The sequence below is a fragment of the Actinia tenebrosa genome, unplaced genomic scaffold (genome assembly GCF_029948245.1).
Source record: "Actinia tenebrosa isolate PJP-AT-01 unplaced genomic scaffold, QUT_ActTen_1.0 PGA_scaffold3__52_contigs__length_22856419, whole genome shotgun sequence".
In the NCBI taxonomy this organism is placed as follows: Eukaryota; Metazoa; Cnidaria; class Anthozoa; order Actiniaria; family Actiniidae; genus Actinia; species Actinia tenebrosa.
Genome location: NW_028292580.1, coordinates 15,264,616 through 15,291,721, shown reverse-complemented (window position 1 = coordinate 15,291,721; position 27,106 = coordinate 15,264,616). Strand labels below are relative to the sequence as shown.

Below are 27,106 nucleotides of genomic sequence, written 5' to 3'. Positions count from 1 at the left end.
GCAAAGTTTTTAGATTAATGGATACCCTTAAATCTTGTGAATGGATTCCCTGCATACTACTAGTAATTTCTCATACCACTGATACTTGAAATATCTTAGCAATGCAGGAAATTCATGATAAAACTAAAGGAATGCTTCTATCATTGTGATCCAAAACTCATCAATGGAGGGCAAACATCGGCAAGGGCGGATCCAGGGGGGAGGGGGGCAAAGGGGGACTGAAGGCCCCCTTCAGCAGAAAAAAAAAAAAGATGCTTTTTTACATTGTTTTCCGTTGTGTGGACGGAAGAAACTCAATTAGTCCCCCCCCCCCCCCCTAAAATTTTGGTTGGATCCGCCCTTGCTCGGGTGCTCTTATTAGCGGAGCTCTCATCTGTAGTAATACCACGTGCGACAAATAGTTTGAGGCCTGCAAGAATGACAAAAGTTACTCCGAGGATTGGCTGGATGATTACGTATTCGGTACTGAAGAAAGAGATGCTTCTCGATGTCTGATAGTATTTTATTCTACAACGATGATAGAGTCCTAAGATACAAATATATAAAATCTAAGCTAAATAATAGCACTTAAAGTAAATCATGTATAGATAAATGTGAAGTAAACGATTACACATATAATAAATGGAAAACTTACATAAATAAAGATATACTGGTGCTGAATAGTCTTGTATTATAGTTCTGTCCTAAAACGTAATCTTAACGTAAACAAGATGGCCGCTCCTACTGAGCCGGTCAGCGGTATCTAACTCGTGTCCAGGCCCTAGTGGCCAGTAGAGAACTCTTCATCCCCCCCAGTCCTGGAATCTCTGACTGGGCAGTCAGAATTACTGGACTCAGTTTCTAACCCAGGTGCCTGTCTCGGGTTCATAGCGCCGTGGTGTCCTTCTGTCACGTGTAGGGCGTATGTATGGAGGTGCCTGGGTCAACGGGTTTTCTGGGGGACTGACGTCTGGTTGTGGTCCCTCGGTGGCTGGTGGTTGGGGGAGTGTGGGGACGATGGGTTGAGGAACGTTTGGGGATGTGGCACATGGTTCATCTTGTGGTAGCTCACAGGTCTCTTCAAGTGGTCCCTTGTCTGTGGGTATCAGTATGTGCTCCTGCTCCTGGCTTCTTCCTAGGGACGGCGGCGGGGATACTGTCTGCTGCGGGACTGTCGGGTGGACTGGTGTGTAAGCTCTCAGGAATCGACGATTGCGCAGTGTCAGCCGTCCCGATCCATCTACTTTCACTCTGTATTGGTCGTTCTTCAGGGATTCAACTACAAGGCCAGATCGGTCCCACTTAGTTGGGTTTGGGCCATGCTGGTTTTGAAGGAAGACTCTGTCGCCAGGGGTTAGTGGGCGAAGTGGTCTCGAGTGGATTCTCAAGGACTCGGTTGTGCGGGACATCCTTGTGCGCAGGGCTTCTTCCTTCGCTATCCAAGCCTGACGCCATAGTGGTCGGACGTTGGGGTTTGAGAACTTTTCTAGTCGACTTACAAAGGTAAGTGAGTCTCGTAGTGGCCGACCAAAGATTATTTGTGCGGGTGATAAGTTGCAGTCGCGGTCGGGCGTGTTTCGCAGCTGTAGGATTGCACGCAAGAAGCGGTCTTGGTCGAGGTTCCCGGTTGGACCAGTGTTGGACATTAAAAGTCTCTTTGCTGCCTTAACAGCAACCTCCGCTCTCCCATTGGACTGGGGGAAGCTTACTGAGGACACGCGGTGTCGCACGTTCCAGGAGCGGAGGAAGTTTTGAGTGTTACCTGCTGTGAACTCTGGGCCACCATCACTCCCAAGTTCCTCTGGGACGCCGAACGTAGCGAAGAATCTGCGTAAATGATGGACCAGGCCTGCTGATCCTCCTAGATCGGTGCCAGCTGTTGAGCGTAGAACCTCTACCCAACCTGAGAGGCGGTCTCCGACGACAAGGTAGTGGCAACCCCCGTGGTCGAAGAAGTCTGCAAAGATCGCTTCGAAGGGGGTGGATGGTGGTGGCGAAGGTAGAGGGGGTGTGGCCGCTTGTGACGGGGCATTGCGGTTGCAGTCGGCACATCTTTCTCTGGTGTCCTGAATGTCCTTTGATAGCCCAGGCCAGTAGACGATGGCACGGGCACGCTGTTCCATCGTGGAGGCCCCTTGGTGGGCAGCGTGGAGGTGCTGGAGGATCCCTTGGCGTAGGGAGGAGGGAACAATGACGCGGTCGTTGTACAGCAGGACACCTTCTTGGATATAGATGGATTCGCTGATTGGGGAGAGATTGGTTAAGGTAGGGTCTTTGCTGTCTATATTGCCGTTTTGCTCGAGGAGACGGAGAGCGTGGCAGAGGGATTCATCTTTAGCTGTTTCCTGTGCTAGGAGGGACCACGATATTGCACTGAGGCCTTGAGCGTCTTCGCGGATTGTAGACATCAGCGCTGATTCTGCTAGGTCAGGTTCGCTTGGTTTACCGAGTGAGTAGTGGTTCTCGGAGCTCGATGGTGAGGGGTGTCTTGAAGTGGCGTCAGCGGCGTGGTTGGTTTTCCCGGGTCTGTGGACAATCTCGAAGCGCCACGGTAGGGTGCGCTGCTTTAGTCGGAACAGGCGGGAGTTCGATATTTCGTCTAGTGTGCGGTCACCGAAGATTTTTACTAGTGGCTTATGGTCGGTTACTATCACAAGGTTGTCACATCCTTGCGTAAAATATCGTGTTTGTTCGAGGCCCCAAGCGACAGCAAGTGCCTCACCTTCGACGGCTGCGTAACGCTGCTCTGCTGATGAAAGGAATCTTGAACCTGCTAGCGTGATTTTCCATCCCCCTGGGCAGCAGTCTGGTATACCGGAGGGGCAGTTGCAATGTTGCTGAAGCAGGAAGTAACCGATCCCGCGGTTGGACCAATCAGGCCGTAGGCAGGTGCGCCGTTGCATGTCAAAGATTTCAACACCTTCCCGGATGGCTTCTACGATGACTTCTTTGGACTGTTGGAATGCTGCCTCCAGGTCTTGGGACCATGTGAACTTACATCGAGGGCTGAGAAAAGGTTTGAATACGGCCATTGTGTCTCGCAACTGTGCGTAGTTCGCCACCTGGTTGACGAGGCCAAACCAGCTCCTGATGTCTGTCGTTGATTCTGGGGAGGGGAAGTCGCGGATGGCATCCAGGTACTTGGGGAGCGGTTCGATTGTTGCGTCCGATATCTGGAATCCCGCAAAGCTGACACTTTTCCCTGCAAATTGAAACTTATCTGGGTTGAGGACGATGCCGGACTGGCCGACTCTGGTCAGGAAGTCAATCGTTCTCCACCAATGTTGTTCCAGATCGGTGTCGTGGTGTATGGTGTCATCTACGCAACGTTCCTTTCGTTCAAACTCCGAGAGGATGGCACTGAAACGGCGATTGTATCCGTCTCCTGAGGACAGGAAGCCTTGCGGCGCCCTGGTGTATCGCCAGCGTCCAAATGGTGTGATAAACGTGGTGAAATGGCGATCTGATTCTCGCAGTGGGACGCTGTGATAACCGTTCCAGGCATCCGTGACCGTCTTCCACGTGTTCTTGGGGATGCGTCGCGCCAGGTGGAAGGGTGACTCAGTGGCGAAGGTTTCGCGTTGGCAGAACTTGTTAAGGGGTGATAGGTCCACAGTCCTGCGGGGTGAACCGTCGTGCTTCCGAGTGACCACCATGCGGTGGCACCAGGTCACCGGTTCCCCATACGGCACTCGCTCGACAACACCGAGTGCCTCGTCGCGGAGGAGGTCCTCGTAGACTTTCTGCTGCCAATGGACAGGTATGCTGGCTGGTTTGTGACATGCCTTTGGTGTGGCCTCTGGATCCACATGTATCTCAACTGGAGGTCCTGCCATGCAGGGCAATGCTCGATGAGGGCAAGTGTTGAAGGTTGAAGATGCGTATTGTTCGAGGAGCCAGGCTTTCATTCTTTCATTGTTTTCCGGGGTGCACGGAAATGGTAGCTCGTTGGGGCGTTGTGGTGGGGCTGTGCGCAGAGGGCATGAACACGTTGTGTCGTTGGCATTAGGTGGCGTAGTACAGCCATCGTTGATAAACCTACTGGCGTTGATGGATGAGGGTTGTTGTGGTTTATGGACGCTGTCGTGGACGTGTATGCCGTTGAGGGGTGTCTTTGTGTTCTCTCTGGTAGGGAAGTGCTCGCCCAGTAGGTCGAGGTTGAGCAGTGACTCGTAGGACAGGTACATGTCTCGCACGGAGCTGCTTACATACACCATCGAGCGGCAGGTTGTTTTGGCACCGTCTCGTGAGGCTGCTGTTAGTGTGGCAAAGAACGCACCCTCAATGGCGATAGGGGAGCGGTTGGCGGCTGAGAGGCCAAGACTGACTGGTCGCAAGTCATCACGGGAAAATCCACAGGCAGTGAACTCCTCTAGGGACCAGAGGTCTGATTGTGCGCCAGTATCTGCGATTGCAGATATTTTTGCCTCCTTGTTAAAGCAGTGGTTGTGAGATCGGTTGTTTGGTCCGTCAACGGTGATGGTGACGGACACTCTGGGGTGTTCTCTGAAACGAGCTCTTCTCCATTCGCCCTTGGAGAATATGTGATGCTCTAGTCTCGTTGATGGGGGCCTATGGATTGTACTATGTGTTATGGTCAGGTCCCGTTTATAGCGTTGAGAGTGCTGTCTTCTTCGGCGCCGATGACTGTTGTGGGTGCTGTGTACGCTGACTGTTGTGATTTGGGCGATAGGCTCAGATTCTAGTGCCTGGATGTTGGCGGGTTTTTGGCGTTGCTTTCGTCTTCGGGCCCTGTAGCAGTTTATGCACACTTGATGGGGCTTGGTGTTCCATCCTCGCGCTCCTTCTGTAAAGGTTTTGAAGGGACTCTTACAGTCGGGGCAAGTTGCCTCTTTGGCTTGATCTGGATGTGATGGAGCCGCAGAGGGTTGTGTTCTTCGTTGTTGCTGGAATGATGACATGCCAGAGAGGGTTGATGGTGGGAGTGCATTTCGGGCCATTTCTTTGTTTTCCACCAAGGCAATAACGTCGTTCACCGCTTTCTGCAGGATGTCTTTGGTCCCGAGTACCTCGCGACGTATGTCGGGGTCGTAAATGCCGTTGAGTAGGACGTCTCGGAGGATGTGGTCTGTATAGTTAACGGTTTTGCCGCACTCGCACCGTGTGCTGTAGGCACAGGTTTCGGCCTTTCCTCGCGCCCGAGCTGTGAAGGCACGGAATGCCTCGTCGCGTTCCTGATGTAATTGCAGCAACTCGGTGCGTATAACGCACGTGGCAACCGGGATGACGGCCAGTGAGCGCATAGCAGAGAGAAGATTTCCGAGGGATTCCGATGTTGCCTTGTGGTTGGCCTTTAGGATGCTATCTCCCAATGCAGGTCCAGCACACTGAAAGAGCTGAGATGGGGCTGAAGCATCGTCTATGCCAGAGCCAGAGCGAAATACTTCCCAACGGCGCACGAATACGTTCCATTCCTCTATTGAAATGCCGATGTCTACTTTCGGCCGATCTAGTTTCGGTCCTCTTGACGCTGGGGCCTGGAGCGTTGTGGCAGTGTCTCTGTGTGCTAGCCCATGGTTATTTAGTAGTGCAACGGCGACGGCGTCTGTGACATCCTGTGTCTTAAAGGTGCAGCTAGGAACAGAACATTCAACTACAACCATGACTCTATCATGAAGAAAGAGATGCTTCTCGATGTCTGATAGTATTTTATTCTACAACGATGATAGAGTCCTAAGATACAAATATATAAAATCTAAGCTAAATAATAGCACTTAAAGTAAATCATGTATAGATAAATGTGAAGTAAACGATTACACATATAATAAATGGAAAACTTACATAAATAAAGATATACTGGTGCTGAATAGTCTTGTATTATAGTTCTGTCCTAAAACGTAATCTTAACGTAAACAAGATGGCCGCTCCTACTGAGCCGGTCAGCGGTATCTAACTCGTGTCCAGGCCCTAGTGGCCAGTAGAGAACTCTTCAGGTACCACAATTCAAAGAGTCGAATAAAACCCGAAAGACCTTGCCGCACTTTTGCCGATGTAAGTTTTTTTCCCGGCCGCCCAATATTCAATATGTATTTGTGAATTTGCTTTCGCAAGCGTAGAGAATATGTAAAACTTATAACACTGAGATGTAAATAAAATGTAGTAAATGATGGATGGATATTGTATGTGGTGCCATCGGTAGTATGCGATTAGTGTTTCGGGTGTCATATGGGGTGTAGTTTTTTTGGCATAATAGTGGTTTATGGTTTGCGTTTTGTAGGGTGTGTGGGAATATAGTTAATAGATGGAACTATTGTATATGGTAGCAGGAATGGTTTACTTGGTGTGGTATAGGTGGATAGTACGGCGTATGTTATGACGATAGGTGCATGTATATGTGGTGACATGGATATACGTGTATATGGTGACATGAATGTAACGATTGTTCAGCTGGATGTGGCATAAGGATGATTTGGTACTGACGTTGCCATCTTCTATTGTCTCAATTTTTTATTCCAGATATATTTTTCAAAACGGATAAGGAACGTGTGACTATCACATTTGGGTACCATGCTACAAGTAGGATCGGTCTTCTAATTGCATGGTATTTCATTTCCAAGGCGAAAACCCGAACGACAAAGTCCTGCCAGTCCCTTCTATTCAATCTTAGACTTTGTTTAAAGTGTATATCAAGGAAATTTTTTTTCTTTCAAAATCACTTATATGTGAATAGTGTAGCAGTATGGTTGCAGTATTTTTGTATGTGAAATTTTCTTTTGGGAGATATAAACATCTGAAATATCAATATGCAAATGAGATGACGTAAATTCAAGACTAATTTATATACAAAAATGCTTTTGCGGAAAGTACTGCTGTTTTTTTATTTGAAAATCATCCTTATGACTGAAATATATGGCGTTGTACACATTTAGGTTATTTCACTTCAGAACACTTGTAAATTACACTTCAAAATGTAACCTATTCTTGAAATTACGTCATCTCATTTGCATATTGATATTTCAAATGTTTATATCTCTGAAAATAGAAGTCCACATACAAAAATATTGCAACATACTACTACACTGTTCAAAAATAAGTGATTTTGAAAATATTTTTTTCCCTTGATATACACTTTAACAAATAAAGGTTCAACAACTAAGATTCAAAAATCTATGACTTCTCTAGAAGTTGTTAACAACACTTAGCTTGCATTATAATACATAGAGGACCTTCTGCAAGAGCGGGACAACATTTACTTGAGGTATAATTCCCTTGTTTTGCACTGCGCATTTGTCTGCGTACACCCCAGTGGCGGATGGTTCGACTTTGTGCCCCTACTTTGAAGATAACCAATACGAAATAATGTTTTTCTCTTTGATTCTAAGGGGTGCACCCCTCCCTGGGTTAACTTTGTGCGCAGCACCTCTCCCTGAACAAATTCGCCTAGATCCGCCCCTAGTACAGGGGTAACACAATAAACTTATATTGTTTCGCCATTTTCATTTCCATTAAGTAAAAGTTCTATCTAAAGCTGAGATTTTAACTCCCCCCCCCCCCCCCCACCCCTTCCGTTTGTGGTCGAAAAATTGATATTTTTGTAATACAAGACGTATTTTCTTACGAAACCTGTGAGTTTTCGTTTTGAATTTATTTTAAAAAAGTCCACATCAAAATAAATCCAAAACGATATTGCTGACCCCCATTTTCTTATTTCACGTATTATTTAAAAGATTACAGAGCATCCACCTCTATGAATTATATGAATAAAGTAGCAATTTTAATACTCGATTACGTCACTTCCGTCCGCCCGCCGCCTTTGGGTACATACACAGGGCTCTCGCTTGATTTCAGAGCAAATCTTGCTCAGAAAAACAACATAACTTTGCAATTGGGACGAACTTCGGGAATAATATAAGGCCAAGAACAACAGCAAAAAGCATTTGTGTGTTGTAGTTGAAAGATGAATCAAACAGTCTCTTCAAGAATTCAGGTGTGTAAGTTAGGTGTATTTAACGAGCAAATGCTTTTTTTTACTTCTAGAAAAGCAGAACTTTTCATTCGCCTCCAGTTTTCAAATGAAAGAAAACTTTCTCTCAAACGTTTTAGTGTTTCTATAGATAATTTGTATTAATGTTGAATGAAATATAAAAAGGAATACATTTTACATTTATATATTCGGCATTTTTTTTAGCTTCTGTAGCTAGTATGATATGCAAAATGAGCACGTGTGCTTTAGTGAAGAACTCGTATTTATGAGCTAAAATATATTCAAGAGCATTTCTATTAAATTAACTTATGCGAAGGCCAATTACTAAGCTAGCTGAAAGAGAAAATTATTATTAGTGTCTTATTCTTGTGAATATAGGGGTTTTTTTGGGAAACATTTGCCTCTTATAAGTCGACTTGAAATATTATCCTCAATGGAGATGTAAAGCCGTTCTACTTTCTACAACACGGGACTCTCAACCTCAAAAATGTTTTTACATACCAATTGCTAAAAGGAATCTTTTTTTATAGAAAGAAAATCTTTAAGAAAATTGTTCTTGGTATTGAACAAGTTTTCTGATGCTTTAAAAGCTTAAAATATCAATTTTTCTATCAGTTTTTTTCTGTCTTGAAAACGCCCGTTGGTCACGCTGTTTTTGAGTCAAAACTTGTCACGCATTTAGCCGATTCGATTTATCCTCAAAATATTTACAGTGTAAAGATAACATGTTTTTTTCTTCAATCGCATGGTTATCCTTTTGTACCTTTTATGTAATATCAATAAATTAAATTTGCATCATAAAATTCTAAAAATGATTGAGTTTTGAAATCCCTAAAAAAGTTAAAATTCCCTGTGATTTTAGCACTATTTTTGAACTTCGCGCAAAGCTAACTGAACGACCTACACGATTGCATGCGGTATGAGGGAGCAGTGCCTATATTTATATGTTAATCGAGAAGTTATATAATTCTGTAAACGAAAAAGTGAACAAAAAATAATAAGATATATAAAAAGAAACTTAATGGACAAATATGGTTTTAGGAATTGTGATTAGGAGCATCGATAGTCCGTCTTTCCCTAATATGGTTACCTTAAATATATTCGTAGGGACCAGTCATTATTTATTTCGGGGAGGGGGGGGGGGGAGGGGGGAGTTTGGAAGTTGTGTTATTGCATTGATTGGGATAGATGTTTTTTAAGTAAATGCATGCCGAACTGCTAATAATCATAAATAAATAATAATAATAATAAATTTATCCAGGAGACCTACTCGCAAAAGCGATTTTCAGTAGGGTCCTGCAAGTAGTATAGGGAATGGGGGTTCCAGCGCAATCTCAAAAGGGGTAAGACCCGCGTCAAAAATCCACCTACGGACGACCCCCACTCCAAGTGTGGTTGAGGGCAACAGCGCACTTAAATATGTTAGTCTATATATGGAGTGCGAAGATTGTAAAGAGTTTGTTTATGATTTCTGTGTAAAGTGCTTGAAACCCAAGTTTGTACCTACTAAGCCAAATAAGTATATTTGTTGTGGTAAGAAAATGCGAATAGAAGACGACACGTCAGCACAGTGTTACGAGTGTGGTAAAAATATTCGCAATGCCGTACCAAATGCTACCAGAGAGCAGTATTACGCCAATGGAGGTCGTAAGAAAACGCCATATAAGAGAATAAAATACTTCAGGGACTGGATGAGTCATATCCAAGGTTTACATCCGATATATTTAGACAACGAAGTAAAGAAGAAAATCATAGACCATTTAGAAGAGCCAACCCCGCAAAGTCTACGGAAAACGCTGAAAAAATTAAAACTAGGGAAATATTACAAAGCTATTCCCTATCTTTTGTCTGAAATTACCGGTAAGTCTATTCCCGAGGTTTCTGATATGACAAAAGCCGAGTGGATGTTTTGTCGGCTGGATAAGGATATTCCTTATTACCCTGACGTAATCTACGAAATATTTTACGAAATTGACCCCAACCACCCCCTGTTAGGATGGATTCCGAGAAGATAGTGAATCTTATGGCATAAGATGAGCGAATAGCATAAATCTTATGCCATAAGATGAGCGAATAGCATAAATCTTATGCCATAAGATGAGCGAATAGCATAAATCTTATGCCATAAGATGAGTAATTAGCATAAATCTTATGGCATAAGATTACGCGTAATTTCCAGACTGACGTTCAATATGTAAATAGAATCCTGTCACGCTTTTTTCAAAGCAGATGTTTACTGAGCAAGCTTTCTTTGAAGCTCTTCTTTCGCTTCTTGGTAAATCTTTTTGCGAGATTCCTCGGAAAGATCTTTTACGACTGTTTTTTTATTCCTTATGTCCGTCTTTAATTTCTCGTATTTGTCTTCTTCGGCCAGAATAAGCGAGAATTCTACGTCGTCTATCTTTCTGTCACGCAAAGCCTTTGAGACAAGATCGGTAATAGTATTTACTTTAGCCCTAGATAGAGCTATTGTCGTGTCATGCTTGGATATTTTCGTGGATAGCTTTTTCATAATGCCCGTAGCAACAGCCGAAATGATACCACAAGCTGCCCCAACGCCGGCCAAAGGAACTCCAACGATTATTCCCGGCCCAGTAAGCGAAGTAGCAACGCCAGAGCCCGTTAACACAACAGATATGGATCCTGAAGTTATCGCAATCTTATGTAGCGTACTCCGGGCTCTAACGTACTTTTTTCTAACTTTTTCATAGTGTTTTGCCTGCCCTTCCAAGTAAGCCAGGATTAAGTTCGCTTTATTCAGACGAAAGTTTTCGGCGTTTAGTTCATTAGGTGTAGTATAGGGGACATCTGGGTACAACTGAGGTGCTGATGGTATAACATCCATTATATATACTAATGTACGACGCTTTTGGGAATGATATTGAGGAGCAGCCACATCACGACAACCGGGATTACTGGAACTGGAGGGCCTTTAGGAAGATGTTTCCGCATGCAGACCCTAGTAAGTTCGAAAGGAGACCCGATGGGATTTACTATAACGGCTCTAGGATGTACAGCAACGAGGATTTGAAACCTACGCTGGTCGATCAGATAGACAATCAACTGAAGAATTCTGGTTATATCGAACATAAGCCCGTGCAAGGTTGGTCAAAGGAATTATTGCTTGGTACCGGTACTTATCCGATACCCGCGGTTTCATTTGATGAACATCCAAGTTTGGATTTGACATTGAACATGCGGATCTCTAACAAGCATTCCTTTCCGTTAAAGGTGCGAGATATCTTCAAAAACGTTCCCATTAATCATACCACCGCTAAGGAATCTCATGAATGGTTAAGTGGTCCTAACATGCGTTATTGGCCGCAGCAACTAAACTTTGCGGTTTGGTGTGCCACCAGCGGCTGCGGTGTAAGTGCGAAGTTGATGAAGAATTCGATATTTATGTTTCACTTCCACTTTACCGTCCGAAGAATACTGCATGAGATGGGTGTTATTGCGCTGCCGGGAGATGCCGCGTTTTATCCAAGAGATAATAAATACGATGTTCCAGCCTATAACAGGCTTTGTAAGGAGTTTGGTGTTGTAGGGAAGGATTTTAGATGCACTGTCGGTGCTAACAATGGCTTGGGGCATATTTGGGCTTATTGGGGGATTGGTGGGCACGAGCTAAGCAACAGGGAAGTTCATGCATTGAATCTACGATGGAACACTGGGTATCATAAGGAAACTCACGACAGTAGCACCTTCTTTGAACCAAATGCCAAAACCACTAAGGAAGTCAGAGACGGACCTCTGTTCAAAGACGAGGGCGGTAAGTATGCAGGGGATAACCCGCTAATTATCAAGATTACCAACGACGAGCAAACGAAGCAATACTTTAATTTCATACCCCCAGAAGGTAAAGGACTAACCAAAGCCGGCCTTGCCCGTTTGAACCGCAGCATAGAAGCTTACGTGTATTCCATCCTTGGAGCTCAGGTAAACACCCGATCGAGTATAGTGGGGAATACCGGCGCCGCAGAAGAGACGCGAGCCGAAGCCTTGATCTTATTCGAAAGTTCGATTTTGGAGGGCGATATTAGCAAGGGCGTACAGCGTTACCAACTAGCTATACAAAATTCTAAGGCGAGGTTGGACTATGCAGTAGCCCCGGGTTGTTGGTTAATGCCTAGTAATTTATCTATAAATACTGGTTCTGTAGTAGGATACAACAACAAACTTCAACGAGCTACTAAGGATATGAAGTTTGGGGTGAACGACGTGAACTCTGACACTCTTAGGAACATTCCCCATTTCGTGGAGAAGTCAAAAAAGTCGCATGAAACGAAGCTACCCGTAGTTAAGAAACCATCAAAGAAGGCCCTGCCTGCGATACCTGAGGAATATGACCATAACTTACTAAAGGTCGGCTTAACCGCTGCAAGCATTGGTCTGAGCTATTATATATGGCGATGAACAACCCCTACGTAGCTGGAGTAGATTGTGTTTATACGACTTACACAGGCGAGAAAAAATACACCCAGGCGTCTTGGGTGGACGTTGAGGGCATGTCAGTGAATTTGAACTACTCAGGGAAGAAGTTAATCCTTTGTAGTATTTGCCTTGGATCAGTAAGTCACGCCAACATTGGTTTTAGATTTTGTGATGACAACGGCGTACTGCAGCCTATGCGTGTGAAGACAAACAACAGGGAGCCTGTGCATTTCTCCGTAGAGCCGAACACCGACAGCGCTGAGAATTTATCGGTTTGGACTTTTCATATGGTCGCCGATTGCCATGGGAAGGTAAAGCTGCAAATGCGCGTAGATGACACCGGGAGCGTTTGCATAAATAGCATAGAAAATCAGAGAGATGAAAAATATAACCACGCAACCATTTGCACTCTTACGGTAATGAGTCTCTAGAAGCAAATTTATTTGCTGGTATATATGAACCCACATACTAAGGAGGATTCATTCCTTTATTTTCTGGAGGAAGATAGATACTTGCGTAATGCTAATTGGGTTGACACGGAATTGTGGGTGAAGGTTGGTGGGTTGGGATTGATTATGTGCACAATTTGTATTAGCGTAAGGGAGGAATATGGTATTGGATTTAGAGTAGTAGATGAGAATAACGATCCATTGTTACCATACAGAACACTGAAAAATACTAGACGGTCAGCTCATTTTTCATATGAACCGCCAAATAGTCTAGACGATATAGTACCAATAACCTTTCACATGGTAGCTAATTGTCAATACGCAAAGCTTCAGATCAATACTGACGCAACATCTAACGTTAATGTCGAAGTTAAGATAAACGCTGTTATTTCACAATCAGCTGCGCCAAGCGATTCTACTTTTAATCATAAGACCATTTCTACTATGACTGCCATACCGCTAGTTCCGCATTATCAAGGCGGTGCGAATACTATCTTTACTTATCCCCAGTCGAGAACACCCCGTGCACCCGACGACGATTATAAGCCGCCAGTAATACACAAGGATAAGATCATCCCCGAATCTTCTTCAGGAATACCACGCCGATAGCGACGACTAATATCCAAATGTTATTCCCCACAAACTTTAGCAGTTCTCCGCCGGCCCTAAGCGCCAAGGAAACAACCGAACCCAGCAGCCCAGGAAGACCGGCTGCCATCTTTTTTCCCAAGTCCGTTAGTCCATTGCCTAATTTCTTTACGCCCGCGCCCGTAGCCTTAAGCGTGGATAGGATGACTCCTACTACGGTACTAATAGCAACCGCAAATGCCAATGGAACGCCATACTTCAAAAGGGCTCTTTTTATCTTTTCCTTGGTGGTAAGCCCCAGCTCTTTTTCCAGGTTGTCCTTTTGCGCCTGTAATTCCGCGACTCTTTCCTGAAGGGTTTCTACTTCCCTTTGAGCTGCCTCCCTTTCTTCCTCGGTACGAGTTTGGTCCTCGATTACTTCTTGCTGCCGCTCTATTTGTCCCTCCAGGTCTTCAATAGCCTGATCTCTTTGCCGGATTTGTTCCTCCTTAGTATTGATTTCAGCCATTAACCGTCGCCGTTCCACTAAAGAGCCGGCTATGGTGGTTTGCAGGTTATCGGTATCGTCTTTAATTAAGTCTAACTCTTGCAGGGCGAGGTTAAGAGCCCTTTGAGTTTGATTTCTTTCGCGTCGAATTTGGGTTCTTTGGTCTACCAGCTCCCTTATTTCTTGATTTTTAAATTCGACCTCCCTCCTATGCGCGTCGGCAAGCCGCTGGTTTTGCTTCATGTATTCCTCCTCCCTTTCTTCCAACGTTTCCCGCAGCGCTTCCACTGAGGCGCCAGAGCTTTGGGCTTCTCCTAAGTCCTCCCGTGCTTTGTCTAATTCGCGTAAGGCCTGATCCACCTGATTTCCTATTTCTTTTATTCTTTCATCTTGATGGGCGGACTTCTTTTCAGCATCGGCAAGTAGCTGACCTTGCTTTGCATATTCTACATCTTTTTCTCTTAACTCCCTTTGCAGATCCGCGGCACGTTTTTCCGCGTTGGTCCTTTCGGTTAAGTTGTGCAGCCTTTCTAACAGGCTTCTAGTAGCACGCTGAAAGCCTCTTAATCTCAAGACGTCACCCCTAACGTTGCCCTCCTCATCAAAGAGGTTTTGCGGTTTTGTCCAGCGGTCTTTGTCGGGAAATCTTAAGTCTTGGACGCTTATGAGGACTTTGTTTCCCTTTTCCGTGAGCTTTACGTCGTCAGCATCAAAGTTGTCGTAGCGCTGCTCTAGCTCCCGCGCTGCCCACTCTACGGTTTCCCGCGCGGCTGCTTCCGGCTCGCCCATGTTTTGAAGCTCTATGTGCTCACGCGGAAACGCGTACTCGCGTGCTTTGGGATGTCTTAGGGCCTTTGCAATCCTATCCCTTAGGGAATCGTCGACTTGTTGGGTGGGAAGCAGCGGTTCTTCATCACCGTCGTTAATGTCAGCCTGACCTTCCTCAGTGGTGGGATCGAAGTCGGGGTCTGTTCCTTCTACTTCCATTATATATGATAAGCTCAAAGTTAAATCCCAACGTATTACCTAAGCAGGTTGGCGGACTGAAAGCAGAACGCACCTTTCACCGGGTCACATTCACCCCCAGCAGCGCAAAGCCAGGGGAAACCCTGTACGTAGGCGTGCCCCGCCTAACGGATAACCTAGTCTTAGTTCCTGGCACCTTGGCTTTAAGGTTCGACCTAGCGGTGCAGTCAAGCCCCACAGATGAAAGGATTATCGTTAACAACGTGGGTCGCAACATCGTTTCTAAGATGCGCGTAAAGTTCGCCGGGGAATCCTTGCTGGACTTAAATAGGTACGATCTGTATACCACCTATAAGGATCTATGGTTGACAGCCTTTGACCGCGCGCAAAGGATAGAACAAGGAATTGGTAGTGTTATCCTGCGTAAGGTCCGCACACCTACGAAAACGCAACCTACTGACGGCAGCGGAGAAACCGCAGTGGCAGACGCAAAGCGAATAAAGACCGCCTATGGTAGCAAGTATGTCATACCATTAGACTTTGAAGTAATCACGAATCACGGTGTCTATTACCCAAGACAGCTTGCCGAACTGCAGTTTGAAGTAACTTTAGCAGATGCTAATAACATCATTGGTGGGCTAAGCACTGCACTTACCACAACAACCCCATACTCTATTACCAACTTAGAATTACAGTACGAAACGGTGTACAGCGAAGAGCTGGCCCGTAGCGCTGGCATGGAGTACAGCTCTGGCAAGGCATTCCTTTACGACCACGTAGTGATGTATAAGACGTTTAGCTTCTTGGATAAGACGGATGAGGTTATCAACCAAAGCATTAACCTCCCCCGAAGAAGTCTCACGGGGTTAATGCTGGTGTTTGCCAAACCCTATGAGGCTGGTAAGCGCAACTCCGAAGACTTTCACAACCCCAACATTACTAACGTCGGCGTGAATATCAACGGAGTCCCAAACAAGGTTTACTCCCAGGGAATAAAGCCTGCAGACGTGTACAGGGAGGCAATGCGCAAGTTTGGCGACCAAATTAGCCCTGAGGAATTCTTTAAGGATAAGTATGCGTTATGGATTGACATGCGCACCATTAACGACGAAGACCTACATGGTCAAGGCCTCCGTCTAGTAAATACGCAGGATGGCATAACATTGGAGATCAAACGCACCAAAAACGCCAGTGCGGCCGACGGCGATAGGATAAACTGCTACGTTTTCGTGGTGTCGGACGCGCAACTGAGCGTAGAAATGAATCAGCTAAAGAGCGTTGCCTATTAATGACTTCGTTGCCTCAGCCATTCTAAAAATAAAATATTCCTTACGTATAATATGCTTCGCGTATTCGAAAACAACGAAACCAAACTGCAAGTCGTGCAAGGCGATAAACTTTATTTCAAAGCAAAGGAAGTGGCGCTGGCATTGGGTTACGCAGACCCAAAAGATGCGATTAAGGTGCATGTTCGTGATAAATACAAGGTAAGGCTTAGCGAACTCAAGGTGGAGGTGAATCGCCTCCCCTTTACTACGCAACCAAATGCCGTGTTTATCTCCGAATCTGGGTTGTATCAATTGATATTCAGTTCAAAGTTACCCAAAGCGCTGAAATTCCAGGATTGGGTCTTGGAGGACGTACTTCCTACGCTTAGAAAAACCGGTAAGTACGAAATAGAGCGACGGTTTGACACACCCAACAAATTAATCTTTAAGATAGAAAATGAGTTCGACCTGCATAAGAAGGTTGTCGATTACATACGCCGCTTTTACCCTCAAATGCTCATAGCGCCAGGCTTAGGCGAACTACAGGATTCTGACAGCAAACGCATAAAATGCTGGCAGAAAGGCTACCAACGCGGTCAACCTGACCTAATGATCCTGAATGCCCACAAAAAGTACCGCGGCTTCTGCATTGAGTTGAAAACCCCTAAAGGTAATGGTATACTTTCCGACAGTCAACGTGAACTTTTAGAAAGGTACGAAGAAAATGGTTATAAGACGTTAATCAGCAACGACTATGACGAGTTATGCCGCGCCGTTAGCGACTATGCGCGCGGCATCCGCATTCCTTGTCCGTGGTGTCGCAAGCGCTTCAAGACCACGGAAACGAGGGCAACACATTTAAGAATATTTCATAGATATAATGAGGCTGAATCTGATACATTGGCGTGACCTGATAGAAGGCGCAGCATACGAAATAAAAAATTACGTCGTCTTCGAAGACATCGACCGTTTACGGTTAGTCCTCAAAGACTTAGAAGGCAAGGAATATTCCCTTTGGGCGCCGGATTGCGTGCGGTACGTAATTCAGGGCGAGGAATTCACCCACTTACGCAGCTATGGTAAGGTAAATGGCCGATGGAAGTTTGACATTGAAAGAAGAGTCACTCCATCTCCTCTTTGTAGTTAAGCGCGTCTGCTAAAGTCCGCTGCGCTTTAGGATCCGCGGAGCACCAATGCCCCACAAAGGATCCTTCGGAGAATACCCTGTCGCAATGAAGGCAGGTGTATTCTTTACGCGGCTTACGAGGGGTAATGCAGTCGGCAGGTAGTTCGCAAGTAATACAGTCCATATATTGAAAGGGTAATTAGAATGCCTCCCAGAAAGGCAGCTGCGTAGGCTAGCATATACCTTTAAAAGGGGTCCTTATTTTTATTTATTATTATTAGATTATGCAAGCGCCCTTAAAAGGGGTCTTTATTTTTATTTATTATTATTCATTATCCTTAATAATAATAAATAAAAATAAGAATGGGATTTGAGACTCTTTGCACAAACCCTACTTTACTATCTTAAGCCGCCTACTAATCCTTACGGGCTTTCCTTGCGGCCTCATTGCCGGCATGCCAAGCTTCGAAGCGATCTAAGTACTCCTTAAAGCCGCCCTGGCCGTCGTAAAGGCACTGCCAAATATGTTGGTCACTTCTTTGACAGCCGCAGCGCTCACAAGTTGCCTCCCAATGTTCTCTATCCTCCCACCTTACGCCTTCTACGAGGTCAAACTCCGCAAAGCGCTGGTCAATTTCCTTCTTCCGGCGCGTTAACTTCCTTTGGGTTTCCTTTGGGCAACATCGTGCAGCAACGTCGCCGTGCTCCTCGCAAGCCACGCTTAGCAGGTCGTAATTACCGCGGCATCGATGTCGATGCCATTCGTCGTTCTTGTCCTCCTCGCAGCGCTCACATACGTTCTTTAGGCAAACGCGGTTTTCTACGTGATAATCCAACATCTGCGCGCTGCTAAAGAGGCGATTACACTCCTTACAACGCCTTTCGCGTGCCTTCTTAGCGCACACCTTTTTTTCAACGTGGTATTTTAACATTTGCTTCGAGCTGAACTCCTTGTTGCAGTGCACGCACTCCATATATAATAAGGATTTAATAACCACTATAAGGGATACCGCATGAAGTCCTTAACGGCCAGAAACTATTTCAAAGAGTGTCTCAGAATGTTGACAATAAGGTTAAATCTTTGTTAAGGATGCCTGGAAAGCCCGCAATGGTTAGTAGGCGGCTTAAGATAGTAAGGTAGGGTTGGTGCAAAGAGTCTCAAATCCCATTCTTATTTTTATTTATTATTATTAAGAATAATTAAGGATATTTAATAATAATAAATAAAAATAAGGACCCCCTTTAAAGGGCGCTTGCAGGATTCAAAATAGTAAAGCTAAGACACTCTTTGGAATAGTTTCCAGGCATCCTTAACAAAGATTTAACCTAAACGTCAACATTCTGAGACACTCTTTGAAATAGTTTCCAGGTATCCTTAACAAAGATTTAACCTTATTGTTAACATTCTACAGGGGATATCGCATAAAGTCCTGCACGCTTTCCTTCGCCCAACCGGCCATCGTCAAAAGCGCACCAAACCTTTCCGCGCGCTTCAGACCACACATTTCATCGTACAACTCCTGCACGCGCTCTTTTAACCGGTCTATCTCCTCCCTTTGCATTTCTATGGTGTCTCTTTTATCTTTTGCGTCGGCGACAATTCTTTGCACTGCTTCCACTGGCTCCATCTATATATGAACCCAGATCACATGCCTTGTAACGCTCTGATAGTAGGACCCACCGGCTGCGGAAAGACCCAGTTCGTGGTAGAGCAGCTATTAGGACCCTTTAGATACCGCTTCGACTACATCGTGCTATTATGCCCCACCTACGTGAATAACCGCACCTGGACGGGCATAGGAGTGAAAGACGACGACTTCTTTGTGGACATACTGGATCCTAACGAGTTATCCAGCCATCTTAAGTTCTGGCACAAACAATTCCCTAAAGATACACAGACTTTACTCATACTGGATGACATTGCCTGTGGGGACGACGTAAAAAGACGCACCTCCGAATTAGTGAAGCTCGCTTTCAGCGGCAGACACGACAATATCAGCGTTTGGTTGCTCTCGCAGCAGCTTACCAGCGTCTCCAAGCCTTTTAGGGAAAACATAGGCTCTCTCGTAGTATTTTATACTCCAAGTAAGTGTAACCGGCGGCAAGGCGCTCAGCTATGAATCAGATTGCAAGTGGTTTTGACAAAAGAATTTATTGAAAAATTCACACAACTTTACAATACATGAAAAAAAAACGGGAACGAGATTACAGGATATCTCTAATGAAAACAAGAAAAATATTTACAATGAGATAAAATAAATTTGTAGCTTATCTAAATAGCTAAAAAGTTATGAATAAAATACAGTTTTGCTAGATATAAATAGAAACGGAAATACGTAAATTACGTCACAGGTAATTTGAATATTGCATACTGATTAGCAGTGTTTACAATACGCGAGTGAAAATTACTAGGTTGCAAAGTTTAATGTACAAGTCGGTAAACCGTTTAAAATGAACTAAACCAATGGAAAAAAAGCAATAGGAAAAATTGACTAGAGGTTAACTATGGCTTTAGGTAAGTATTTTAACCTTTGTTTATGACAAACTAAGAATTACACGGTTTACTGAACACGCGGTCGCGACAATGACCTTGAGTGTAGAGTTTAAGTAGCGAACAAATTAAAGGTTGGAAAGAAAAGGTCTTTTATCCCGCAGTTAAGGCTATTTATCGTAGTAAAAAGGTTAAACAAGCGAGTAAGGCGGTAGCGATCCTATAGTAAACGTTTTAAAGAGTTTAAAAGACAAGATACACTCAGCGTGATTACTAAATTACTACTGCGTGAATAACTTTGTACTAAATTACGCGCTAATGCGACTAGCATTACAACAACATGAAACGAATGCTTAACAAATATATAAATAATCTAAGCTATAAAATATAACGGCTAGTTAACGATATTAACATAGATTTGTCCTAAATCTATCCTAGGTATAAGTGTAAAAGGCTTCAAAGATTCATACCTTTACATCGTAGAGAATTCCTTGTCTTGATATGTGAAAATATCCGTAGACAACGCAACGTCTTCAAGAACTTTTACTACACTGATTTAAGCTTAGTTTGGGCCTACTTTTATGGGAAAACCTGCATTCTTAAGACCTTACACATCCTACGCAATGTTGCACGCCCTAGGCGCAAACAGGATGTCCCAAACACGAACTTACGTAAACAAGCGCCAAACCTAGGCATGACTCACTGTAATGTAATTACGTACGGAAATTATTTCTTGCTTACGCATTTTCCACGCAAACAGTTAACTAAAGAATTACATTCCTATGTGTACACGAGGCATTCCTAATTAAAAATATAGATTTATGACTAAATAATTACTGTCCAAAATAGTGTCTTTTGACTCTGTCACATAAGTCTGACCTGGAAACCATCTTAAGCGACTACGGCAGTGAGATAAGCAAGGAACAGTTACACGAATACATGCGGCACCTAAAGACGCACCAACATTCCAAGATGATCTTCTCTTTGAGGTTTCCCTACACGGTTGGAATCTATGATTCCTAATGTATATGGACATTGAGCAGCTCTTAGATGAAGTCCCCACGCAGTTAGACGAAAGTAACCTTAAGGAACAACTCAACATCCTTGTGTCTTCGGGGAAGTGTAAAGAAATGATAGGTAAGGAACTTACCCATGAGCAAGTTAATAAGTTGTCAGAAGAGGAAGTTAAGAAGTTCCATAAGAGATACGAGGCCGCCCTTGCAAGTAAGACCACGGACGCCGTAGCAGACTCCGCTATCCGACTTGCGACTAAATTGCTTGGACTTGCGCTGCCCATAGACGACGTGGAGCAACTGCGGAAGGACATAAGCGAGGACTACGTTATTGCTCAAGAACTTAAGATAACCTGCGGCTGGGTGTCTTTGAAGTGCGGTAAGTTAATGGCAGTCGCCTCTGCGGCTTTGCACGTGGCTCAGCACGTCGACTTGAAGGAACTTGCGGGCACCTTTGGTGCCTCTTGGAAGGACTTCAAGAAGGACAGAGAAGTCGAAAAGGTCTTCCAGGCGGCACTTGCTGAGGTACCTGATCAAGTCGCCTCAAGTACTTAGTCAAGTCGTTGTCAAGTCATTGCCAAGTCATTGTCAAGTCGTCATCAAGTTACTTGTCAGGTCCTTCAAGTCCCTTAATATAAGATGAGTGGCACCGAAGAACAACCACCCATAGAAGATACCAAGATTACCAAGGCTAAATCTCCAGGCAGAGTTGCCGCGGGAAAGAAGCTCGCGGAGATGAACAGGAAGAACAAAGCCAAAAAAGAAGAAAAGGTGGAGGAAAAAGAAGAGGAATCCTTTATTAATCCGGGATACGTCATTGGCGCGTTAGGAGTCGCTATAGCAGCAGGCAGCCTCTACTTACAATGGCGGGCTACGAAGCCAAAAGTAAAGTGGGAGGCCGCAACATATCACGCACCTGTGGAACCGGCTGTTAGAAAAAGTAAGATCCCTGAAATGGAGTAGATTTATCACCCGCGGCGACCTAGATTTTCCTTCTCGCTTTGTAATATAATGTCGACCGCGTTGTTAAAAACTGTTGAAGAAGCAGCTATTATTACTTCCATCGTTGCGGGTATTGGTTGGGTTGGTAAGAAAGTGCTCAAAGAAGACTTTACTGAAGACCCAAGCAAGAGCTTCGCTAATTTTGCTAAAATGACCGCTGCCGTAGGCGGGGCTATCATGGTAAAGGATTACCTACGGAAGGAAAAGTACCTACCTACGGTGTGATTTTCTAATATATAATGGCTAGCGTGGTCGCAGGTGGAGTTATTGCAGCTTTAGCATTCACTGGAGCTAATTATGGTGGTCAGTATTTGGATAGATTAGTTAGAGGCGATAAAAGCGGAGATTTAGCCGCCGAAAGGAAAAGGCATGATTTAGCGCTGGAGAAATATCAGCGAGACGTGGCGGCTTGGAATGAAAAAAGACAAGCTTACAGGGATTGGTTGGACAAGAACTACCAAGACAAAATGCAGGCGGATAAGAACTTTGAAAATACAGACTACGCCTTTAAACTTTATGCGCAAGCACACCCCGCGGCATTGACGGGGTTAAGAAAGCCTCAGTTTAAGAATTACTACCAGCCTTCTAAGAAACAAAAAGATAGTGAGTTGGTATTCGTGGGAGTTGCAGGGCTGGCGGGAGGCGTAGCTTTGGCGTATTTAGTCTAAGTCAGCAAGCGTAGCTTACTTCTAGAAGGGGACTTGTCCCCTGTAATATATGATCGTCTTTTTGGAAAGCAATAAAAATAACTTTACCACTTATCTGAATCCCCCCATCAAAGCCCATAAGGTTCGGCTGGTTAGTTGTTCTTTGTACAATTCTTGGTATAATCTAGTCAATGGTATGGTCACCGTGCATAAGGGGTCTAACAATTATCAAGGCGTATTGCTGCCCGATGGACATTACACACCAATCACCCTTGCTAAGGAATTAGCAAAACACGGTTATACGCTCACCACGGGATTGCCGCACGAAATGACCCTCAAACATAATATGCCAAACTATTCAGTAACTTTTGGAAAGTCTGACCCATTGGGATCTTTATTATGTGCCTCGGGCAAGACAATTACCGACACAGCCATACCTGTGAAATGGAAAGTCGCATCCTCTTACGAAGTCTATTGCGACTTGGTCCATAGTTACAACAATGGAGAAAAGTCTTCTCTTATGTCCAAGTTTCTACCCAAAGGTAATCCATTTGACTCAGAAGAATACACTCCCATTTCTTTGAGCTATGACTTGTCCAATTTGGTAGAAAGCATAAACATCACCATTAAAGTGGACGGAAAGACGGTGGATTTTAACGGACGAAAGATCAATCTTGTTTTGGAATTCATATAATGGGCCGCCTGGAGGACAAACTCAAAAGGATTTACTATGGACCTGAAGGCTATTGGAAAGGAGCGTCAGCTATCAAAAAACTCGCGACCGCGGCCAGGGTATCAGATGAAACGGCTAAGAACTGGTTAAGAAAACAAACCATCTGGCAGGTTTATCTTCCCGTGCCTAAGTACATTCCCAGGCCCAGCTTTACCGTAAATACCCCTAATGAAGTTCATCAGGCAGATTTGCTTTTCTTACCGCACGACAAGGTGAGAAAGAAGACCTATAGATACGCTTTGACCGTAGTCGATATCGCAAGCAGATACAAAGACGCCGAACCCATAACCAGCAAGGATTCTGGGGAAGTAGCAGAAGCCCTAGGTAGGATTTATAAGCGCGTTTTGAAATGGCCTAAGCTGCTGCAAGTGGATGCGGGGACGGAGTTCATGGGCGTGGTTACCAAGACCTTGAAAGACCACGACACTAAGATTAGGAGAGCCGAAGCTGAGTACCACAGGGGTCAGAGCATTGTCGAAAGATTCAACAAGACCTTGGCCGAGCGTCTCTTTGGATACCAGTATTGGAAAGAGCTGGAAGATCCCTCCAAACGCAACAGGGAATGGACACAGCGGCTCCCCCAGGTCGTCGCGGCTTTGAACAACGAGGCGGCCAGGGCTACGGGAATAAAACCCAAGGATGCCATAAAAAAGAAACACGTGGAACACAAGTCCTACGTCAGAAGTTCGAGGGCGGTCTTCCCCCATGAAAAAAAATTAGGTAATGTCACAGTCCGATATCTCTACGGACCGGGTGAATTAGAAGGAGGATCCAAAAGAGCTACGGACCCTAATTGGTCTTTGGAAACTTACCAGATCCGAAGCGTAATAGCTAAGAAGGGTCAGCCCATCTTGTATTATCTTCACGATGGCCCCACACGTGGGTTCGTCATGGAAGAACTGCTTATCGTGTGATGTCCGAATGCTATCGTATGCACTCCGTCATCACACATCCATCGCTTACCGTCAAATGCAGACAGTGACACCTTCTCCTGCGTGACGTTATGTATCTGATGACCATAGCTGCGCAGGCTGTTTATCTTATGCCGCTGTTCCTTGCGTGTTCGTAATACGTTGAGGTAGGACTCGTGCGTAATGTCCTTCTTAACCACGTACTTTTTTACGCCTTTAGCTTTCTTTTCTACGCCGTCTAACTTTAGCACGCTGTACATCTTTGGTTTCAGACCCACGTACTCTACTATGGGTTTTCCTAACATTTCGTCTTTCATCTTCCCAATTACCTTCTTATTCTTCGCAGAGTAAAGGAAGTGCTCCTTCGGGTAACCGCTGGTGTCGTACTCGTCTATATCGGGGAGGCAGTCTTTGTAAACGTCTTCCGTTTGCACTTCTAGAATTAGGGAGTCGGTGTCTGTGTACAGGAGGCGACAGCGGTCTCCGTACTTTGGCTTAAGCTTATCGTAGTAGAACTCATACATAAGCAGCTTCGATAGATCCAGCACCGTAAAGCCTGTGTAAACGGGCTTGTTTAGTAAGAGGTTTGCCCTTTTCATGTGAATCACGTAGAAGTTCAGCATTTCTACGTATCTAACGAAGCCTGGCTGTGACACGTATGCTTCTGCTTCCTCTTTGGTGCTGACTATTTTTACGCTTACGCGCTTGCGGATGTTCTCCATTGTCTTTCCGAACACGCTGTTGTTCATCAGTTTGAAGAGGTTTTTCTCGAAGTCATTTTTCGCTGCGGTACGCTTTTGCGTGTTAAAGTCAATGTAGGGGCGCATCCAGGGTTCCTGCGTGAATTTTAGGACTCTGTGGATCTTCTCTACGCGCATTCCGTGTCGCACGTAGAACTGCAGGTTGCGGTAATGTACCACATACTTCTTCTTATCCATCAGGTTCATAGTTAGTTTCCTGTACGGTTTGTAACCAGGGCACATTTGCTTTTGCAGCGGACTTAGCTGCTTAAATGGTATCTCTATCGCTTCTGGTGCTAAGGGGAACTCATTGTGTTCGTCGTGCAGGCGCTCTGGGTACTCCAGATCCACTTCTAAGACGTAACCCTTGTCTTCCTCCTTTCCTACCTGCATGTAGAAGTCTATCGGCTTCACTGGATCCCATTCGAAGTCTCTCACAGGTAGGTACTGTGACATTGCCCAACCATAAAGGTTATTCGCATCCAGGTAGTAAATGTATGTGGTTGGTTTCTCTGGGTCGTGCTCTACTAAGGGGTTGTTTGCGCGGGCGTAACGTCGGCTGGGTCCGCATACGCCGCCACGAATACCGTCTTCCATAAACCGATACATGTCGTACTCCGTTAGGAGATCCAACTGCGCATTTGTCTTCTTTAACAAAGCACTCCAGCTGAGCCCAGGAGCCGTGTAGAAATTAGCGGGATCCAACCCGTAGTATTCCATTGTCATCTTTCGAAAGCTTTGGAAAACATCTGCGAGCAGCACTACGTCTGAACGTAGGTAGATGTCGTGGTATTCTCTCATATTATCACAGGAGTACTTTTCCCACACATCTAACGCATGCTGGTACTCCTCGTCCTTTATACCGGACTCGTTTAGGGTGCTGTAGAATCTCTCTTTGGGTGGTAGGGGTTCTTCGAATCGCTCCCAGGAATCCATGTATTCATATGGGTAGACTCCTTTCCTTTCCGCGCCATATTGACTGGAAATGGGAAAGTTGGTGTTATACTTTACGAGGTTTGCTAAGGAGTCCGCCATAAACTGCTGCGAATCTAAGAACTTTAGCTTACCCACAGTTACGGACATGTAGCGCTCTTTGTTGTTGGGTATGCATTTGACGTCGGAGCCGTCTGTTCCTTGTAGTAGCAAATGGGAGTCGTAACCGCGGAGGTTGTGAAAGAACACCGGAATCTCCATGTCTGGATTTACTTTGAAGTTTATATTGCATTTCCAATGAGCCGCTCCTCTGTATTTACCCGTGATGTGGCAGTGATCCCTAACCTTATCCACATAGAAATCCTCAACAAATGCTTTGTGGCAGTGAATGCAGTGCGTGGAGGGCTTTCCCGGCTTCTCACCTTTCTTAGCATACTTCCCGCATTTAAAATGAGCTTCTCCTAGATACTTTCCATCTTCATCCCACGCTTTCTTGGCTCGTCTTCCAAACTGAAGAAGCGTATGTTGACAAATGTGGCATTTTTTTGCCTTGTTAAAAGCCTCCTGGTTCTCTTTGGTAAATTCCATCTTCTTTGGGCGTCTTAATTGTTCTCTAATCTCCCCCTCCTCTACTCGCAATGCTTCTAGAAACTCATTAGCTGCGTTCTTACCTCGGTAAATCACAGGAGGGTTTGCTTTACCGTCTGATCTGACTACTATGTAACCAAAGGAGCAGATCTCGTGTAATCCTACCTTATTCGTGGCACCACGTTTCTGCTCTTCCTTAGTTATCAACGCTTCGAAGTCTGCATATATCACGTAAGGCACTTGCATCTGCTTTTGATGGTCTGCGTATGAAAGCTCTTTGTTGGTGGGTATCTGGATCCGTTGCGCCACTTCTTCGACTCCGCGGCAGATCTCATCGTGTTTCTTTAGGGCATTTAAGGATGTAAATGACAGCAAGCAGCAGTCACAGAAGTACTTTTTGCCTTTGTGCTTAGTATGTCTGTAGAATAGTCTGCTAATGTGTTTAACCCATGAGTAGTGTCCGCCGTGGTAGAATAAATGTACGCGCTCTCCTTTACTTTTTGACAGAACTAACGGTACTATCGTCTGCTCTCTGACTCCGTAAACGTTAATTGCTAGATCGTTTATTTCCTCAAATATGGGGATGTCTATCAACTGCATGGGAAATTCCACACCATCCCACTCTAAATCATCTGTGGGATACTTACTTGTCCTACAGGGATCCTTCTCTGCTGGATACAGTGCAGACCTGATTGCCCACATAAAGCATCGATTGTCTTCATTCTTCACGTTTACAATAGCCTTCTTCCTTTCTACCCACGTTGGTAGCGGTACGTAACTCCCCCCTCGTATGGGTACGTACCTGG

General features: G+C 44.9%; 1 protein-coding gene and 2 long non-coding RNA genes across 4 annotated transcripts in view; 2 read left to right on the top strand and 1 right to left on the bottom strand.

Annotated features, from left to right (window-relative positions):
- Positions 1 to 481: 481 nt before the first annotated feature.
- Positions 482 to 5,936, bottom strand: LOC148908733 (uncharacterized). Of its 2 annotated transcripts, XR_016120716.1 has the most exons (3): positions 5,782 to 5,936; positions 635 to 5,673; positions 482 to 526 (listed from the first exon to the last, which is right to left on the bottom strand). XR_016120716.1 is itself a non-coding variant. In XM_089035260.1 (2 exons), exon 2 carries the CDS (start codon positions 5,601 to 5,603, stop codon positions 834 to 836), a length of 4,770 nt encoding a protein of 1,589 aa, XP_088891386.1. In that variant the 5' UTR covers positions 5,604 to 5,673; positions 5,782 to 5,936; the 3' UTR covers positions 482 to 833. The 2 variants fall into 2 exon arrangements, 1 of the variants encoding a protein (XP_088891386.1); XM_089035260.1 differs by having other exon boundaries at positions 482 to 5,673.
- Positions 5,937 to 7,771: 1,835 nt separating this feature from the next.
- The window catches only part of LOC148908731 (uncharacterized), a 32,037-nt gene continuing 12,702 nt past the window's right edge, over positions 7,772 to 27,106 (top strand). The window contains exon 1 of the long non-coding RNA XR_016120615.1: positions 7,772 to 7,927. This is a non-coding gene — a long non-coding RNA (uncharacterized LOC148908731). The remainder of the gene's footprint in view (positions 7,928 to 27,106) is intronic.
- LOC148908732 (uncharacterized) lies at positions 19,470 to 20,566 on the top strand. Its single transcript, XR_016120617.1, has 2 exons — positions 19,470 to 19,757; positions 20,172 to 20,566. It is a non-coding gene; the product is annotated as an uncharacterized LOC148908732 (long non-coding RNA).

Excerpts from the sequence above, each read along its gene's own strand:
- LOC148908733 (XM_089035260.1), bottom strand. The coding sequence starts at position 5,603 with ATGGTTGTAGTTGAATGTTCTGTTCCTAGCTGCACCTTTAAGACACAG.